The following is a 19,716-nucleotide window of genomic DNA, read 5'->3' on the forward strand; positions in this document are numbered from 1 at the left end:
AAACTCTTTGCGCTCAGTTGCGGCTTCCGCGCTGTCCAGCGTCGCATCCACGCCTCCGCACCAAAAGAGAAAGGGAAAACGCGCCATGACTGCGCTCTGTTCTCTTTCGCGGCCGTCGGTGGGGCGGCGTTTATTCGTATCAACCGACGCGGGTCGAAAATCGATTCGTAACAACCGTTCTCTAGCACGTTGCAAAGTAATGGGGCTCGGCCGGGACCTCAGAAAAATTCGTATCATCTGGAAAATCGTATTAGCCGTGATGGTATCATCGAGATTCCACTGTAAATACGGTAGGTCCTATGGACCTCCACCCTTCGTAAAGAGTGTGACGTTACGGCCAGTGCACAAAGTGAACTGCGAGACATGTGTAAAGAGCTGGTGGGCAAAACGTTTCACTTGTGCCATGAATATCATGGCAATGTGCTGTGATGGATTTGTCCGAGTACGCAAGTTTACTGCCAAAAGCTACTCGTCAGCAGCACATCGAGAATTTCTTCGCCTGCATCGAGCAGTACCCTGATCATTTCTTCATAGCTGGATGGAAAGATGATCAGAAGTGTTGGCTATACATGCAACTCGGTGACCTACATGTTTAACTCGTGAACACGCCTGGACCTACCCACCGTGGTGGCTCAGTGGCTATGGTGTAGCAATGATAAGCATTAGGTCAGTGGTTAAAATTCTGGCCGCGGCGGCCGCTTTTCAATGGGGGCGAAATGCAAAAGCACTTATGCACCGCGCACTTGGTGCACGATAAAGGATGCTAGGTGGACAAAGTTATTGCCAAGTCCCCCCAGTACGGCATGCCTCACAATCATATCATTGTTCTGGCAAGTAAAACCCCAGAATTTTACACCGGAACCAAATCTTACCGCTCGCTTTAGGTTGTACGCTTTGCCATGGAGGGACACGTGCAGACATTTGGCTGAGCTCACTGAGCATTTAGGGTGCAGACGATTGACATCTATGATTGCAATGAGTATAGCTCGATCATAACTGAATGGATCTGAATCGAGCAAAATCGATATTGGAAATGCCTGTGTAGCAGCACTTTATACAGATCTGGCTCGGCTGCGATCAAAATTGCCCGTGTAACAGGGACATCAATCGATGTGACAGGAGGTTAAAATGCTTGTTCGCTACAGCAGCAAATCGCTGTTCGTACAGTTCATACTAACCTAATACAGTATGCCAAGTAGAGAGCTGCTAACGTGTCATGTGCTGTTTTCATCATGTAAATCAAATGTGAACATGACCGTATTTGTCCTGGCTCCTTTGTTCACGCTCTGAATTAACAGCATCCAGCATGAAAGCAGCTGGACATTGCAAAGGCAGAAGCCACTTAGTTCCGACTTTTCGAATCTGGGTTAAGTTCGCAGATTCTGACGGCTGCCATTTGTCGCAGCACATTGCCAGCCCCCATGTTTGTTACTTCTTTGTCTTGTGGTAAATTGAAAAAGACGATCCCACTGCCTTTTTTCATGCGATTTACGCATCCAACCACACATCAACTCGATGGCATGACAAATCAGCTCAGCAGACACAAAAGAGAAAGAACACCCAAAATACATGAAGCTGTCAGCATGTGCCAACATGTGTGTGGCGTGTTTTGCCCACCAAACAATCCCACATGTACTGGAAGATCACGTGACCAACTCGTGACGCAAGCAGAGAAAGGTCTATTGGTTGACGCAGATTTGAATCACTAGTTCGCATTTTGTGCACATTCTGACATCAGTGATTGCGGTAGGCTCCACCACTGCCAAAATTGCTTGATGTATTAATCACAATGGCGGAATGGCCACATCAAAGAAAAAAATTATTTCCTTGTGTAGCTACCCACCCTTCCTTGGTTCCAGATGTCCACCCCTCAAAAATTTCTGGACAGAATTCCCTAATCCATTGCAACGTACCATATTTACTCACATAATAAACCCACTCACCTAATGAGCTCAGCCCTTACTTTTGTCCTTGAAAAATACTTTTTTTTTGTGAGTACCCCACTTCAAAATTGGTGTGTACTAATATCTGTTCACCTTATTTCGGTGCGACGATCGCAATAACATAAAATGACGCCGGTGTACCTCAAACAATGATGCAAAAAAGTCTAAAATGGTTTAAGAACCATGCTATACAGTCGCCCGCACTGCAAGCGCAAATGACGCGGGTCACAACTTGAAAATCACCCCTTTTTGTGGTCGAGCACCATCTGTCGAATGTAAAATAAACCTCCTTGCTTATAGCGCCAAGCGCAGTGGCGTGCAAACAAAGCAACAAACACCGTAAATTTGCCGCCATTCCATCGCTGCTTCTGTTTGTGCTTTGCAGAGAACTGCCTTGGGCACCTGCTGAGTAAGCTATGATGGGCCAGTACGCTAGCTATACGGGCGGCTTTACAGTCAAGGTCGTTAGGCATGCGTTCGAGCATGAGAACTGTGCGGCAGGATGGCATTTCAGTGCCAATAAGGTGCATGTATGCTACTAGCGAAAACAAGAGGACGAGCTTCGTGCTACAAGAAAGGATCGCCGCGCATTTTGAGTGGCAAAACAAGGCAAATTTCCTCTTGTGGAGAACAAAGTTCTGGAATATGTCAAGAGGCTCCGGAGTGAAGGCTATGCAGTGTCCCGCGGGCTGATTCAGAACCACGGGGGGGGGGGGGGGGGGGGGGTGCCACAGCCAGAAATCACAGCATTCCTGCTTGCGATTTTAAAGCCAGCAGCGGTTGGGCAACGAGATTCATGGCCCGAAATGGGCTGTGCCTTAGAAGGACCTTAAAAGAAGATGCACTGTGGGCCGACGCTCCGAAGAAGCAGCAAGCGATGTCAGTGAGGAGAGTGACGACAGTTCTAGTTGCGAGTAGGAGCACTAACAAATGGCCGGCTAGTGACATGAATAAAAAAAAAACTGGTTACATATACGTTGCATACGTGCTTTTACTAAAAACCTAAGGTTTAGTAGTGAGTTTCTTAACTACATCATCATATGAAATTTCAAATCTTATGTGTCGCAACTTTTTATTTATTTTTCTCCCGCTAAATGAACCCTCCTCCAAAATTGGCGTTAACTTTTCTGAAAAAAAGGTGGGTTCATTATGCGAGTAGATACGGGATACATTACTGTAGAAAATGGTCTTACCTTGTAGAGAGAGTCTTGCAATACAGGTGCATGCAGACCCCGCTCAGCTCTCAGTTGCCCAACTGTCTTCATGCCTTGCCACTTAGTTTTCTCTACATCTGGTGCAAGCAATGTAGTCAATGACATGTAGAAGCGCTGCACTGGCACTTCAGTCCATGCCCTCAGAAACACTAGGTCTGAAAGTGGAAATAAAGTCAGATTAATAGACAACGTAAATGAATACATAAATAATGGTCGAACCTTAATTAAATGTCATTATACTACATATATTGTCAAAATGCAAACTCGTTCACATTAAGGCTTGCATACCTTGTAATGACGAACTATTTTTCATACACATGCAACAGTTCAAGTTTAGCAATATGTTACGAGACAGCCCTTCTGAATAATACTTAAACCGAAATTTGGATAAGTCGAACCCACTTATAACAATATTCAAGTGCCAAGAAAATATCATTGTTATACCCGATAATTGTGATAACAGAGTTGCACGAAAAAAAGCAGAGGGGACAAACATTCAAACATTTTAACAAGACAAAAAGAAATACAGTTGAACCTACTTATAGCACTGTCGGTTTTAACAATAGTCAGATGTAACAATGAGCAGCTGCTGCACATTCAACTTTTGTGTGTGTTCTATGGTTAAATAAGCTTCTTACTACAATGTACTCATGAGCATTATTGGCTATACCAATTAAATCTGGCTACTTGGTGTCTGTGCCGGAAAGAAAAGGAATGCGACACCCCGGGTAAAAAAAAAAATGCAAGCTGCTTCGTCACACAAATATTAATGCTGCGCACCTCGCATGGCGCGCCTTCGAAAAAAGAAAGAAAAAAACTCACAGTTTTGCATGAAAGACAAAGCATTGATTGCCATAGCAGATTATTAGACATTTTTATGCAGTAAGGTTAGTCGTTTTATCAGCTGCACAAACAGCTCTAAACATTCACTTATTAACTAAACTAACAAGTACGTTGCCACACATAAACACAAACGCATCTCACTTCATGACTGCGGACACTCACTGTCAGAACGCTGACGTAATGAAGAGCGACAGCAGTGACGAGTGAATTCCCCTTCGTGCTGCCTCTCGCTTCAGCGTGAACTAGGCACGCAAGAACACAGTGCACACGAAGCCATCAGCTATCTCAGGTTGGCTGACCTTAAAACCAGCGCAGACTGCTCCCTTCCTCTTAGCGCGCACACTTCTTCTCACACCCCCTTAGTTTTGCTTTGTTACACCTCTATATGAATACAGGACAAAAGAACAGCAGGCAGCGTGTCTCAACCAGAACAGCTCACGCAATCTCGAGCTCGCGCCTCCCAGACGACTGGCGATGTGGCTGCAGCGCCGGGTATTCCTCTTCACTACAATTGCCCCCCATCGGAAAAGGAGCCATCCTGGCAACTCATTGTGAACATAGAATCATTGGGTCGTATTACGGCTTTAGGCGTTGTACGTGGACGGTTTCACAACCATGGCAGCGTTGGTCCGTAGGTGGCGTGACAGGCTCGGCAGGCGATGTCTGTGCTACAACACGGTAGGGTCCTTGATATTTGGAAACAAGCTTGGATGAGAGTCCAGCAGAAATGGCAGGAACCCAAAGCCACACAAGGGAGTCCGGAAGAAAGTGACAATGCGGGTGATCATCGTCACGTCGAGATTTTTGTTGCCATTGGTCGACGGCTGTAAAGGAACGGGCGAGCTGACGGCATTCCTCTGCGCGGCGGGCAGCTTCAGAGATGGGCGTACATTTGGATGAGTCGGGTCTGTACGAAAGAATGGTGTCAAGGGTAGTCGAAGGTTCGCGGCCATATAAGAGGAAGAATGGGGAGAAGTTTGTGGTCGCCTGTGGTGCAGTGTTGTAGGCGAACGTGATGAATGGCAAAATGAGGTCCCAATCAGTGTGATCAGAGGCGATGTATTTGGAGAGCATGTCGCCAAGGGTGCGGTTAAATCTTTCCGTCAAACCATTAGTTTGAGGATGGTAGGCGGTGGTGGTGCGATGAACGATGCGACATTCAGCAAGGAGCGCGTTTACGACTTCGGAGAGGAAGACACGTCCTCTATCACTCAAAAGTTCGCGAGGTGCACGGTGACGGAGAATAAAGTTTTTCAGGAGGAAGCATGCTATTTCACGAGTGGTGGCAGCAGGCAAAGCGGCTGTTTCTGCGTAGCGCGTCAAATGGTTGATGGCGACGACTATCCATCGGTTTTCGGAAGCCGTGCTCGGAAGGGGTCCATACAGGTCAGTTCCAATGCGATCGAAGGGCCTGGCCGGACCCGGGATTGGCTGGAGCGGACCAGAGGCATGCTGAGCAGGAACTTTACGGCATTGGCACTGAGGGCACGACCGAATGTATTTGCACACAAAGGTGCACATGCCACGCCAATAAAACCTTGAGCAAAGCCAGGTGTACGTCTTGAAGACACCCGCATGTGCACACTGCAGGTCAGTATGGAAGGCAGAACATATTTCACCACGAAGATGTCGAGGTATGACCAGCAATCACTTGCGGACGTCAGAGGTGTAATTCCGGCGATAGAGAAGTCCATCCCGAATTTCGAAGTGAGATGCTTGACGGCACAAAGCTCGAGAAGGTGGAGGAGCAGTCGAAGGGTTTGAAAGGAAGCAGATAAGATCACTAATCCAGGCATCCTTGCGTTGCTCCGAAGCCATGTCGCAGCCTGCTGGGAACGAAAGCACCCGGTCAACGGCAGAGAGGCAGCTATTGCTTTCGGTTGACACGGGCGAACGGGAAAGCGCGTCGGCATCGGTGTGGTGGCGGCCAGACCTGTAGACAACGTGCACGTCGAAATCTTGCAACTGCAAAGCCCAACGAGCTAATCGACCTGAGGGGTCCTTCAACGTGGACAGCCAACAAAGTGCATAGTGATCTGTAATCACGTCGAAGGGGCGGCCATAAAGGTAGGGTCGAAATTTACGAAGTGCCCAGATTATGGCCAAACACTCCTTCTCCGTAACGGAATAATTCTTCTCGGCTTTGGTGAGGGTGCGTCTTGCGTATGCAACGACGTACTTGTCGAATCCAGATTTGAGCTGCGGGAGCACAGCGCCGAGTCCAACACCGCTGGCGTCGGTGTGTACTTCTGTCGGAGCTGTTGGGTCGAAGTGATGCAGTATAGGCGGCGAGGTCAGTAGACAACGCAACACTTGGAAAGCATCGTCACAATTGGACGACCAGGCCTAATCGTTCAAGTCGCTCCGTAGAAGCTGATTCAAGAGAGCGGTGATGGACGCAAATTTCCGAATGAAGTGGCGAAAGTAAGAGCACAGGCCAAGGAAGCTGCCAAGGAAGCTGCGAAGTTCTCTTACGGAGGAAGGTTTGGGAAAATCAGCAACTGCACGGTGCTTGGCGGTGTCAGGAAGAATACCGTGTTTAGATACCACGTGGCCAAGGATGGTGAGCCGACTTGCGCCAAAGTAGCATTTCTTCAGGTTGAGCTGAAGGCCGGCGGAAGTTAGGCACCGTAACACTTCCTCCAGCCTACAGAGATGGGTGGAAAAAATAACCACATCATCTAAGTAGCACAGGCACGTTTTCCACTTGAGACCATGCAAAAGGTTGTCCATCATACGCTCAAATGTTGCGGGGGCGTTGCAAAGCCCAAAAGGCATAACGCGAAATTCATATAGGCCATCTGGTGTTACAAAGGCCGTTTTAGGTTGGTCTTCGGGTGCCATGGGGACTTGCCAATAGCCGCTGCGTAAGTCGATAGAAGAGAAGAACTCCGCGCCTTGGAGACAGTCAAGGGCGTCGTCAATTCTCGGAAGAGGGTAAACATCTTTACGAGTTATTTTGTTAAGACGACGGTAATCGACACAGAATCGAATCGATCCATCCTTCTTCTTAACAAGAACAACAGGAGATGCCCAGGGACTATCCGAAGGCTGAATGACGCTGCGCTTGAGCATAACACAACGCTCTGTCGCGGATACACGATATGGTCTTTGTCGCAGTGGCGCACTGGTACCCGTGGCGATGCGATGACAAACAGTTGACGAGCGCCCCAAGGGAACATGCTGGCAGTCGAAAGACGAACGGAACTTGTCGAGAAGGTGTAGAAGCTGGGCACATTGGGAAACAGTCAACGTGTCGGCGATGGAGCCATGTAAAACATCGGGCAAAGTCGGCTCCTGCGCGGGGTTACAGGTCACTCCGGCGACCTCATGACTGGCGATGGAACAAGTTGGCATGTCAACGATGGCAGCAGGGTCGACACACTGGATGTGGCCAACGCACTCCCCACAAAGCAACGTGAGAGGACAGGACAATTGGTTGGCGACGAGCAGTCTGCTGACGCCGACGTGAACGTCCAAAAGAGCGAAAGGCAGCGGGGAACATTTGCGACGAGCGAAAATGGCAGATGGCGTAAAAAGTGCGCTGGCACCATCAACAATGTTGCATGACACTGTGGCAAGAGTGGATGAGTGCGGTGGAATTGTAACGTCTTGTAGCGTCAAGGAGTGGGGCATGACACAGCATTTGAAATTCCACTTCAGCACGAGAACAGTCGATGACAGCCTTATTAGCGGAAAGGAAGTCCCAGCCCAAAATAAGATCGTGGGAACAAGAACACAGCACCAAAAATTCGATGATGTAGAGGAGGCCGTTGATCACAACGCGAGCAGTACACGCAGCTGCAGGCGTGATGCGGTCGGCGCTTACAGTACGAAGTGATAGGTTCGACAGGTGCGTCGTAACTTTTCTGAGAGAACGGCAAAGTTTGGCACTAATAACTGAAACTGCAGCACCAGTGTCAACGAGAGCGAGTGCAGTGACGCCGTCCACATATACGTCAATAACATTAGTCGGAGAAGAGAGAGGCCTTGTTCTGTTCGTGGGTGACGTAGTTCTTGCCGCAGAACTGCGGCGATTAGTTTTCCCGTTCAGGCGTAGAAGGACGACGACGCATCGGGGAAAGCGAGCGGCGTCGAGGTGATGGCGAATGGCGGTCAACAAGAGGGCGGTGATCGGAATAGGAAGACATCTGGCCAGGGTTCTGAGACGCAGAGGATGACGGGTATGGGGAAACGTGTGGTTCGGTGTTAGGTTCTTAACAAAACATCGTTTTTGCATTGAAGCACAAAATTAACTGGAACGCCAATGCATTTCTCCGCAAAGTTCGGGAATTAATATCTCGAAACTGGTGTCATCCCGAGAATTCGTTCCAAGTAGATCCGCCTTGCGAACTCCAGGGCTACAATTCGTAAATTGCAATATTGGCCATCAGGTAATTAGTTAAACTTCATTAGTAAATTTTTGTTAATTAGTCGATTATGCATTTCAATTTTTTTTTGCAAGTAATGTCCGCCTCTTCGAGTAGACCAGCTCATTAACTAGAATTGGGCTATCTGCCACAGGCAACCTTAAATAAATTTTGAAAGTGTTCGCTGAAACACCCTGTATATACGCAGAAGCGCTTCCAGTGGTGTAAAAAAAGAATGAAGATGCTTTGATTTCGAGAACAAAGAAGCTTGGAATAATGACGGACGCACATGCAGGACGCTCAGCGGTTCGAGTGTTGCTGGCGAAAATATTTTGAACATAATTTTTTTTATCGTTTAGGGGAATGGGTGGAAGGTAAGCCCGAGGCTCATCCAGGAGGCTCATCATGTGCGACGGACTGCAGCAGGTTTTGGGCGAAAACTAAAGCAACAAACTTAAATCAAGGTTAAGATCCCCAGTAGATGCTACCAAATTCAAATATCATTCTTCAGGTCCATGCGCTGCGATGTAACTGCCGACAACATCGCAGACGAACGTGGTGCCGCGACATCTGAGAGCCAGACAAGCACGCAGAGTGCAGCAGCTTGCGAGGAAGCCAACGCGAGGCATGTGATGAGCCATGATCTATAACGCCGTCACGCACGGGAAAGGTTGCAAACTGACTAAATACATTTGTAATTAAAATGCATCACAGGGCGCGGGTGCTGGCGCCGCCGGTCTAGCCGGCCCGGCGCCAGCTTAACCCGCTCCCTGAAGTTTCGTTTTCTGTCGTTATCAGGAAGTGAGCGTTTGCCGGCGTGGACAGTTTCGTTGGCCGGACTGGGCCTCCACCGTTAAGGGGTCTCTCCTAAGCTTTTGCTCTATGGCAGTGTCGGAGCAATGTCGGTCGGAGGCGCCGCCGCATTATTTGGCGCGCTGCTGAGAGCATTGTCGGTCCGCGGTATGTTTGAATTAACCGTCGCAAATGCTTTTGCGTTCGAATTACCGAGCGTTTTCGCTTATTGAAATACACATAACTTTGACGGGACCACAGCATCAGTTCGAATAAACCGGCAGTTCAAATTCACGAGATTCGACTGCAATATATATGGTTACTATATTTAACTACTTTTTATGAAATAAGACTATCATTAAAACATAAAAAGCGTGATTTCTTTAATGTGGGGTTAATTTTGCTGACTGGCACTGTTTGGAAAATCCGTGAACTGTCCATTTATTCACATAGGATATATCTCAGAAATTTCATAAGTTCTTTGAATGATAAACTGTTACCTCATTCTGATGGCTACCCAAATGCTCGCCGTATGCTTGAAAGGTACGTGACATGCCTGACGAGTCAGTAACGAGCTTCTCGATCGCAACCCTTCAGCAACAACACTGTAGGCCGCGCTTTCCCTTTCCAATTTTCGCTACGGTCATTCCCTGTGGCGGAATCAAGGCCTTGGCTTGGGCCGAACCAGAAGAAAACGCACATTTCAAGTATCACGAGCTATAAACTAATAATTTAAATCGTGCTTTTCTAGGAACAGGCTTACACCGACCTTTGTTATCTACTTGCTTTTCACGGGCTTGAATAGGGGCAAGGAAAAAGGAAGAGAACGAGAGGCATCCTAAAGTCGTGGCATTGAGACGTGCTCCTGCAAGGGCTGCAGAATAGAGCGCCAGCCTTCCCCTACTCGAGAACCACGTCAGGACAAAAGATACGTTGAACCAGACGAAAACAGGCAGCGCTCTCGATGCAGAAAAAGCACTGACAAAGAGAGTCTCAGAAGTCACAAGCTTCCTGAAAAAGCACCCTTTAACTAGTCAAAGGAGTCGCTAGCCTCACGGGTGGTGGGAGGGGAGAAGAAGGCGGGGGGGCGTAACAGCTCTGAGTGGGGGGGCATGCCCCCACTGGGGCCCCTGGTTGCGGAGCCCCTTAACACATACAAAAGCTGACCGTGAATCGGCTGCTCATCGCTATAGTGAAACCTCGATTATACGTCCCCCGGTCATGCGATGACCCACATTTTGCGACGAATGGGTTTGGTCCCAGCAAAACTCCCATAGAAAGAATGTATTAAAAACCTCGATAATACAACACAATTTTATGCCGAACCCACCTTGTAAGACGCCTCCTTAGTACCATCCAAGAATTTAAAAAAAAAAGAAAGAAAAAAAAAAAACCCTAAGCAGATGCCGGCCAGTGGCGTAGCCAGAAATTTTGTTCGGGGGGGGGGGCTCAGGTTGCAGAGCGGCCTCCTCCTTATAGAATTTGTCGAGGGATCAAATGCATGAATAATAACTGCATTGCCAATTCCATTGTATATTAGATGCTGCAAACGAAATATTGAACGCTATGCACTGTCCATTAAAACATGTATGTTGTCATAAAAGAATAAATTCGTATGCCCCAAAAATTGTGGCAGAAATAACCTGATATCAATGCTTCCGGTTTTTTTTTTTGTCTAATTAATAAGTAAAGAAAACATCACATGAACTTTAGAACTATTGACCCTTTTCGCGGAGCAGTTTGTTTTAGAGAAACGAGATGGCGCTCACGGCGGCGCACCATACCTCTCCTCAGCGACCGCGCACGAATACGAAACCATTACCGCTTCTACCTTGCTTCTATGCGATCAGCTGTCGGAAATGCAACTGAGTTTTCGCTAACACACTGTGCTCCAATCATGCTAGACTGAATAATGTGGATTGAAGACGTGTGCAGTAGTTGGCTGCAAAAATAGAGACTGGCATGTTAAGGAATAGAATGAATCTGTGTGGCGAAGTTCGCGGACCGCTGCTGCAACTGTCCGAACGTGTTACCGGCACTTCGTGATGTACGGCTTTCCTCGAGGATGCAGAAATTTGCTCATCCGCCAGCCTTGTATCGCTAACCTTCAAAGAAAGGGCTTCATCCCCAGAACGTCGGCAAGAATGAGTACCACTCGTTAAACAATGACAAAGGGAGTAGCGCCGCTTCCTGTCATAGTAAGTTTCGCGCACATTATCTATACACATCTGTCCAAATGGCAGGAAAACTTACGCCCACTCTATCGCCGACGTATCAAGAATAAGTGAATGGACTCACACTTGAATATATGGGCACTGTATTCACACAATAAATGGCGGACTACACCTATGGCGAACAAATGGTCGAAGCTGAATGTTTCGTGATGGTCCGCAAGAGTAAGCAAGTTACTAGCTGTAATATATATTTGCTACAAGGTATTACAATCTACAAAACAGCTACGTTTCAAGCCTTGTGCGCAGCAAGAACAAATCTATCGGATTCGGAACTGAGCACACCCGCGAGTGATTAGGCAGAAAATAATCAGATAGTGGCCGCAACGAGGAACTTCACTGAGTCAGAAACTGACAAGCCACTGCTTCAAAATATTTGCCGAATAAAGAACAAAGAGCAAAACACGCTAATCTTCACTGAATTCATAATCGGACAGCTTGGAATACATATTTAGCCCCGCTTTTAGAACAAGCACCGCATACGTTGCTTATGCCATTTGGACATAGCTTAATCAGCTCCGAAAGCGCTTTTGCATGTTCTCTGAAGCTGTGATCAAAGCTTCGTGTCGTCCATCTAGTCACCGTCTATGATATCTCCGAAAACAGAGGTTTTCTAAGCCGCGCCGGCGTCATACACTTCCATTGTAAACAAGGAGGCAACGGAGGCAGTTGAGGCAAGCAATGGACGCGTCACCACGTGATCAAATATGGTAGCGCCCACGGGATCGCCGCGAAAAGGGTCAATATCAGTTCGAAACCAGCAAAGCAGTACATGCAGCTTATATGAAAAACGTAAAGGCCATGAAATGAATAAGTTGAGGACAAATATTTTGATGAATCGTTGTTTAGATTTTTCTACATATGCAACGCCCAGGAAGAAACCTCAATGACGCTATCCCTCATTGCAATCGATTGCGCAGGAGCAGCTGCAACTAGTCGTGTATTGTAATTACACCAAGATAATACTCGCAGCAGTGAGTACAAATAAAAAGTGAGAGTTCTGCAAATTATATATTAGAAATTGCGAAGGTAGAATGGAATATACAAATGCGAAGATACAATTCACTAGAGGGCAAAAAAAAAAAAAAAGAGTCGCTGGAAACAAAGTTGACTGCTTGTATACACAAAACCTCACAATAAGATATTTAAAAATACGTATGAGTCTCCAATAAATCTACGTATTTAAGCAAACATCAGTGTATATAATGCGTCAAAGAAGACAAATAAACATGTTGCTCAATCACAGATAGTAAACTTTGCGCACAGAAAGACAGATGATCTAGGCAAGAACATAACTATGATCGCAGAAATCGTGATATGTACTTGGGCCATGCAGCGGTCGCGACAGCGCCATGTGGGTAGAATAATAGAGGAATAATGCATAAATCAGTACGAAAATGTGTAATTTCACTGCCTGCTCAACGCCAACAATTATTCTGCACCCAAAATTAAAGGAGGGTATTCCTTCGTTTCAAAAAAGAAATAAAAGCAGGTAGCTGAAAATGAAAGAAAAGGACAAACGAAGGCCACAGATGATGCGGTAAGTTGAACTACCCAATATCCGAGTGTGCTTTTGGCGAACGCCGCGTGTGCCGGGCTTTCAATGAGCAAGGTCGGTCAAAATTGGTTATTGGTATTCTCGTAATTTTTGTATTCGCGTGATAATTGTGATCATGATAGAATAAACGGCGAAAATTTCTGCGGTTTAAAAGCTAATGAACGGTCATACGTTTTCATAATTATGAACTTATGGACCTCAAGGAACAGTGCTTTTTACTTGCATTGATTTTTGCTGCTTCGCTATCTAAAGGACAAACTTCTCTCGGCGGGACAGTTGAGCGAGGCGGTCAATGACTTCGGACACGTTGATGCCGACGTCTCTGTGGCTGTATAGAAGCGCCAGCCTAACCATGCGTTCCACAGACATTGTGCTCAGAGCGCAAGTAGTTTTTTTTAGAAAACTCTTGTTAAAAAATTATTCTCTCTGCGCTAGCAGTGGTCACTGGAGGGGTGACTAGAAGCTGCAGCAGTATTTACACATTTACATAGAACCTGCAGTCGCAATGAGAAAGAGCATTCCGGTTCTTAAACCTAAAACACTTCCTCGATGTCGTTGGCATCCTTGTTTAGGTACCTTGCACAAACAGTAGGCTGTTCGATTCCAGCGATGTCCGTCGTTTCGTCAGGAGGTATGGAGAAGCAGCCTGCTTTTGAATCTAGGCTTTCTTTGATAATGTCACCACAAATTTCTATAATTTGGTTTTGTGCGTCTGGGCTTAAATACGAGGCATTACTGGGGCAACTTTCCAAATGGTTCTTCAGATATGTATCTCCACAATTACCTCGCACTCGAAGAAGTACTCTGAAAATGCCTGTGTTTTCAGCAGGGGCATTGCTTAAATCCATAGGGCCCCTGTCCCTGTGGTCACGGAGAGCCAGACCTTGTCGCCCGCAAAAAAAAAAAAAAAAAAAAAAAAATCTCAATAATAGGCCGTTTACTTTCTTCTGTTTTTTCATATTTTACTTTGCCTGCCCTGGTCCAGCTGATCAATCACATTAGGCACGCTTCCTGAAAATGTTTGGGGGCAATTATCAGCTGCTAGCTGACAGTCACGGTGATATTTAGTATTTTCGTGTGTGTGGGAGATTGCGAGCGCGCGCTTCCATTTATGGAACGGCTTGGACACGAGCGTTGCAGTGCGCGCATTTTGGCCCAAGTTTATAACAACATTAACCCCATAAAGTTCTAGAATTGAAAATCTTTTAAAGCATGGCTTTGGAAATGTCAGCGCACCTTTCGAGTCAAAAGTTTATGAGAACTTTATACCCATAAAGTTTCGCAATTGAAATCCATGAGCTCCGTAGATTTCGCGGCCGCTGCGAGATGCCGCAACGCACCCGCTCGCTATCGAAAAGCCCTTGAAAGTTTGTGCTCGGATGTGGCTCCTTGCGTTACGTGACTCCAGGTGCAAGGGCGTTGCCACAAAATCCAGCCCGAGTTCGCAATGTTCGTGCTGAAATATCTTTTCGACCGTGAAACAGACATCGTAGACAAAATCCAGAATGATTCCCGGCGTCGGTGGTAGTTTTGGTCGGCGGTGCATGCCAGCGCGAAAAAATTTCTGAAAAGAGGGGGGGGGGCTGTAGCCCCATCAGCCCCCCCCACTGGCTAGGTCCCTGGTCACAAGATGACGAAAATTGCAGCTTCCGCACTGCTTTTGTGCAAAATAGCAACAAGATTTGCTCATCCATTACACTAATAAAATCGTGCTGACGTAGTGAGTATTTGCTCATTGTTTTCTGGATACCCTGATAATTCGACATTTGGTTAATTCGGACAATTTTTTTCGGTCCCGTGAAATTATAATGAACTAGGTTTTACTGCAATATGTGATATATACTATTCGAACTATTCGATTCGAAATTATTGGACCAAATCAATATTCACTTCGAACCTCAATTTCACTATTCGCTTATCCCTAGTTAAAACCTGTATCGTTATAAGTGGATTCAACTGCATTTGCATAACTCTAGTGTACTTAAACGTTGCAAGGCAGTACCATAGTTTATCCTTAAGAGGAAGCTTTAACTCAAGGCCAACTTCAATGCCGCCTATTCAAGTACAGTGTAACCACGATTATACAACTCCGAGGGGACCACACAATACCGTCGTATAATCAAAAAACAAAGAATATAGGCAGTGACGCTCAGTCTTGCCCAAAAAACGCGTACAGACCGCCTGAAAAAGCCGTTGGCACAAACCTGCACTTTTGCATGGAAGGTAGATTAAATTCTTTAAAAATGACCACATTCATTTGATTGTAACATGATTTTGTTTTTTTATGATTTTCGTTGCTTGAACTCGACCCTCGCATTACATTCGAATACGGCAAAATTTACCATTTTGAAGCAAATATTCTAAATCCCGTGATTTTTAGCGTTACGTAGGCAACCTGTCTCTTTACGTCCAATCCAATCCATAGACAAGTCGATTCAAGTCAGAACCCGTTTTTGGTTGGAATCGACGCTGTTTTGCTGTTATGATCGACTGGTTATGATGCTGCAATACCCTATGGCTTTTTGTGGTACCACTCTGTCCACTTGCGACCTTATGGCGACGCAGTGCATTCGGTATGATGGCTGCTTCAAGAGACGAGCAATTTTGATAGCCGAAGACCTGGGAAAGTCCGCCGCGGCTCAGTGTCTCGATGTCGACGATTTGCGGACGGTGGGACCAGCTCTTTAAATGCGAGGCCAGTCGGAAAGGCTCTGTGCAACTTGCAGTGGTCTGGTACTGACCCCAAATGAAGTGGTTGCGCGGTCTTTTAAGAAGTACTTAAATCTCAAATAAGTTTGACGGCACGAAAGATGACTTGATTCTCGGGCGATCACTTTTGGAGATAGTTTCACTTTCGTGAGACTCAGCTTGTTCCAGCACGGAACCCCTCGAAGTATTCGGCCAACAGTTATCTTTGCGCTGATTGTGAGCTTAGAACAGCACCAGAAACACTTCTCGGGGACGCCTTCAGCTGCAGAGTCACGTGACATTTCACAAAAGTGAAACTATATCTACAAAAGTGAGCGACCAAGAATACCGCCCAAGGAAAGCTCCGTTTCCTCTTCAGACGACCATGATGAGTGAGCAGAACTAGTGTCCGAATTGCGATTCCTTGAATAAACGTATCATTTCTTTTTCTCTTCATCTCGCGTTACATTGGCGGTTTATTATTATTTTATTATTATTATTATTTTATTATTACTTTGTGTGACTTGAAAGTCGCGCCTTGCCTTACAGTCGCGGTCGCGTTACAGTCGGGTAAATATGGGATTGCACACCCGTTATCAGCTGGCTGCAGTGTGCTTACGTGCCAGAATGCGTCTACTCAGAATTTTCTTTTTTTCTCAGATGTACCGTCTGAGAAAGGTATCGTACGAGGCGGGTCGGGGTAAAATTGCATCGTATAATCGAGGTTATTAATACATTTTTTCTATGGGGGTTTTCAAGGAACCAAACTAATTCATCGTAAAATCCAGGTCGTCACATGAAAGGGAGACGTATAATCGAGGTGCCACTGTATATACGTAAAACACAGAAACATTTTTCCGAGATAACCACTGGGCCGATTTCAATTAAATTTGTTGCATTTGAAAGACAAAGTTAAATTCTAGTGATCGTTGGAAACATAATTTTGATTTTATGACTCAATTATTTAAGAAAAATTTTCACAATTTGGAATGATTCTAAAAAAAAAAAAAAGTGAAGCAAAAAATGTAGTAATTCGTAGCTCGGCACCAAGAACGGATATCGCAGTTCTGTAAACTGCATCTGTTAGAACATTTAAAGCGGACAAATTTTATATATCAATTTATATCTTAAGTGAATTTGTTACATTGTTTACCAAAGTTTTGCAAAAGTCCTACTCACGTATTAGTAGTGTATTGAGAGCCATGTACCTGTATAATACACCAAATTTGTCTGCTTTAGATGTACTATTATATGAAATTTACAGAACTGTGATATAATTTTTCATTGCTGAGTTAGAGTTGTAAACTTAACAGTTCCGTTTTCAGAAAATTTGTGATTTTAAACAATTTTTATTAAAACATTTATGGCCTAAATCAAAAATTTCCTACCAACAGTCACTAGTTTTTCAACTTTTTCTTTTAAATGCAACAAGCCTCGTCAAATTTAGTGCAGCGGTTGCCCAGAAAAACTATTTCTCCTTTTCCATGCATTTGGATAGGAGCCCCCGAACTAAAGCTTCCTCTTAAGTTCTAAATGTTAAATGAGGTAAATACAAAACCCGAAGCACAACATTTGCTGGTCAAACAAGCACAATTTTTAAAAATTTGCTTTTAGTCTTACCACTCAGCAGGATTTTGTCTTCAAAAGTTGCCCGAAAAGCACCAGGTGGAGTCTGTTAGCATAAAAACAAAATGGCAGTATGACAAAACTGAGGTATGAATTTAATGCTGGTATCATGTCATCTGAGATATTCCTTATTACAACTGTACAAAAACCACATCAAACCAGTCTTATCCTTTTCATATGTCAAACAATATGACAACTTTGACAACCCTAGCCACAGCAAGCTGACAAGAAGAATGAATAATTCAATACATACATATGTCTGAAACAAATAAATTCAGAACTTTTTGAGGACCTCTAAAAACAAAGTTCTGTAATGCTGGTCAATATTGAGCTCAAGCATAAAAATTCATACTACAGTAGAACCCCGCTGTTACGTTCCCGGGTGCTGCGTTTTCCCGGCTGTTACGTCGTTTTCGGCCGGTCCCGGCACAGCTCCTATAGAACCCAATGCATTAGTAACCCCGCTGTTACGTCGCAACTGTGGGACCGTTCCCGCATCATACGTTGCGAACTGCCACGCCGCGCCGGCCCGAGCGGCCATTTTGACTTTTCATGTCGCTTGGCTTGGTTGCTTGACGATAACATTGGCCGCCTGAAGTGCTGGGGGCGACATTTATTACGTATTTTCGGTTTCCGCCAGCAAAAGTATGGCCTTTGATATCCGCTTTTGCTATCTAAAGATGATGTCTATGACGCGTTGCGGCCCTAAAATTGGTTTTGGCTCATAGATGTTCCGTATAAAGTCCAAGTGCGATAACGTCGTCGCCGCGCGCCGTATGCTTTCTTTCGTGCGCGAGACGCAGTCGTCGGCTCCCCTCGCACGCTTTCACTCGCACATACAGCATATGTCGCCGCGCGCCGTATGCTGTATGTGCGAGTAAAAGCTTGCGAGGGAAGCCGCGCGGCCGTATGCTGAATGTTCGAGTGAAAGCGTGAGAGGGGAGCCGATGACTGCGTCTCGCGCGCGAAAGAAAAGCAGGGAAGAAGCGCGCCTCCTTCCGTTGCGCTCGAGGCACCAGCGAGGGAGCAGGGGGGGGATAGCGGGCAGCGTTGTGCTCTGGCATCATACTGCGCGGCGGCGCGCGGTCCCGCGGGCCGTATCTTGAAAGCGATCTGCGTGGGGGCAGATTCTACGCAGTGTAGGTGCGTCGGCGGCTCGTGGCTTTGTGCGTGCTGCGTGTTCTCGGCGCTCAGTTTGGGTTGAAGCGATAGACAACAGCACGAAGGTCACTTCGCTCGCTTCTGCAGCGGCGCTTAACTGCGCGTGTCCGCGCTCATCGAGTGTGATGTGTTCATGTTTGCCTGTGGGCGCTGACACCGTGTTTGTTAATTAGTTAATAACCGAATGTTTACAAGTTTATACAGACGATAAAACTACTATTCTTACTGTGTATAGCTCATCGCAATCGATACTTCGACTGTCGGGCGAAACTACTTTTTGTCGCACGTAAGAATTAAAATAATATTGTGTGCAGTTCAACACTACTCCCATTTCTCAATTTTTCCTGTTTCCTGGCTCTTGCGTTTCCCGGCTCCTACGTTTTTTTTTACGGTCCCGTGAAAAACGTTACAGCGGGGTTCTACTTTACTTCATGATAAAACTCCACCCAATTTAACCATGTTAGACAGCGCGAGAACTGCCTATACTCCATAATTTAAAAAATTTTGAACACGTAATAGCTAGTCACATAACTAAATTCCTTGATGCAATAACATGCTCACCACTTTCTAGCATGGCTTCAGGAAGGCCTATTCTACTGTTATGCAATTAACATCAGTCGTTCATAGTAATAACATTTTGGAAAAGCACCAGCACGGTTACTCCTCCCCTTCTTTCACGACAGAAAGTGGTACAGTCGAATCTCGATAATTCGAACTTGAAGAGGCCCGATAATTTGCTCGAATTAAAAGAAGTTCGAATTAAAGGAAGGACGTATTTTTGAAGTATTCGAGCACCATAGCACGATGCATGAACGGTGCAAGTCATGAAATATTGCGGCGCCCAAGCGCATAGCAAGCGCAACCGCCCACACCGGCCAACGCTCGGTTCCAGATAACAGCAGAAAACGAAACTTCAGGAAGCGGACGGCGCCGGCATGGCAACGGGCGCGTGCGGGGACCGTCGAAGGTGAGGGAGGAGGGCAGCAGGAAAGCGGATTTGGCCTCGGCAACTCCGCCGCTTCAGTGGCTCCCCTCGCCCTCTCTCTCACGTTCGACTGTCTCCGTGCATGCCCGCCGCCGCCGCCGGTACAGCCGGCTTGGTGCAGATTAGCCCGCTCCCTGAAGTTTCGTTTTCTGCCATTATCGGGAAGCGAGCGTTTGCCGGCGTGGGTGCCGACGCCGCCGGTCCAGCCGGCCCGGCGCCAGCTTAGCCCGCTCCCTGAAGTTTCGTTGTCTGTCGTTATCAGGAAGTGAGCGTTTGCCGGCGTGAGCAGTTTCGTTGGCCGGACT

At 46.3% G+C, this 19,716-nt stretch overlaps 1 protein-coding gene across 3 annotated transcripts in view; it reads right to left on the reverse strand.

Annotated features, from left to right (window-relative positions):
- LOC119436960 (ribosome biogenesis protein BMS1 homolog) overlaps nucleotides 1-19,716 on the reverse strand; it is a 134,196-nt gene that overhangs the window by 8,299 nt on the left and 106,181 nt on the right. For all 3 annotated transcript variants that reach the window (XM_049660136.1, XM_037704006.2, XM_049660135.1), the window contains exons 20-21: nucleotides 17,260-17,311; nucleotides 3,137-3,312 (exon numbers count right to left, since the gene is read on the reverse strand). In XM_049660136.1, the coding sequence (XP_049516093.1) occupies nucleotides 3,137-3,312; nucleotides 17,260-17,311 (228 nt within the window). The remainder of the gene's footprint in view (nucleotides 1-3,136; nucleotides 3,313-17,259; nucleotides 17,312-19,716) is intronic.

The sequence above is a fragment of the Dermacentor silvarum genome, chromosome 1, assembly GCF_013339745.2.
Source record: "Dermacentor silvarum isolate Dsil-2018 chromosome 1, BIME_Dsil_1.4, whole genome shotgun sequence".
Classification (NCBI taxonomy): Eukaryota; Metazoa; Arthropoda; class Arachnida; order Ixodida; family Ixodidae; genus Dermacentor; species Dermacentor silvarum.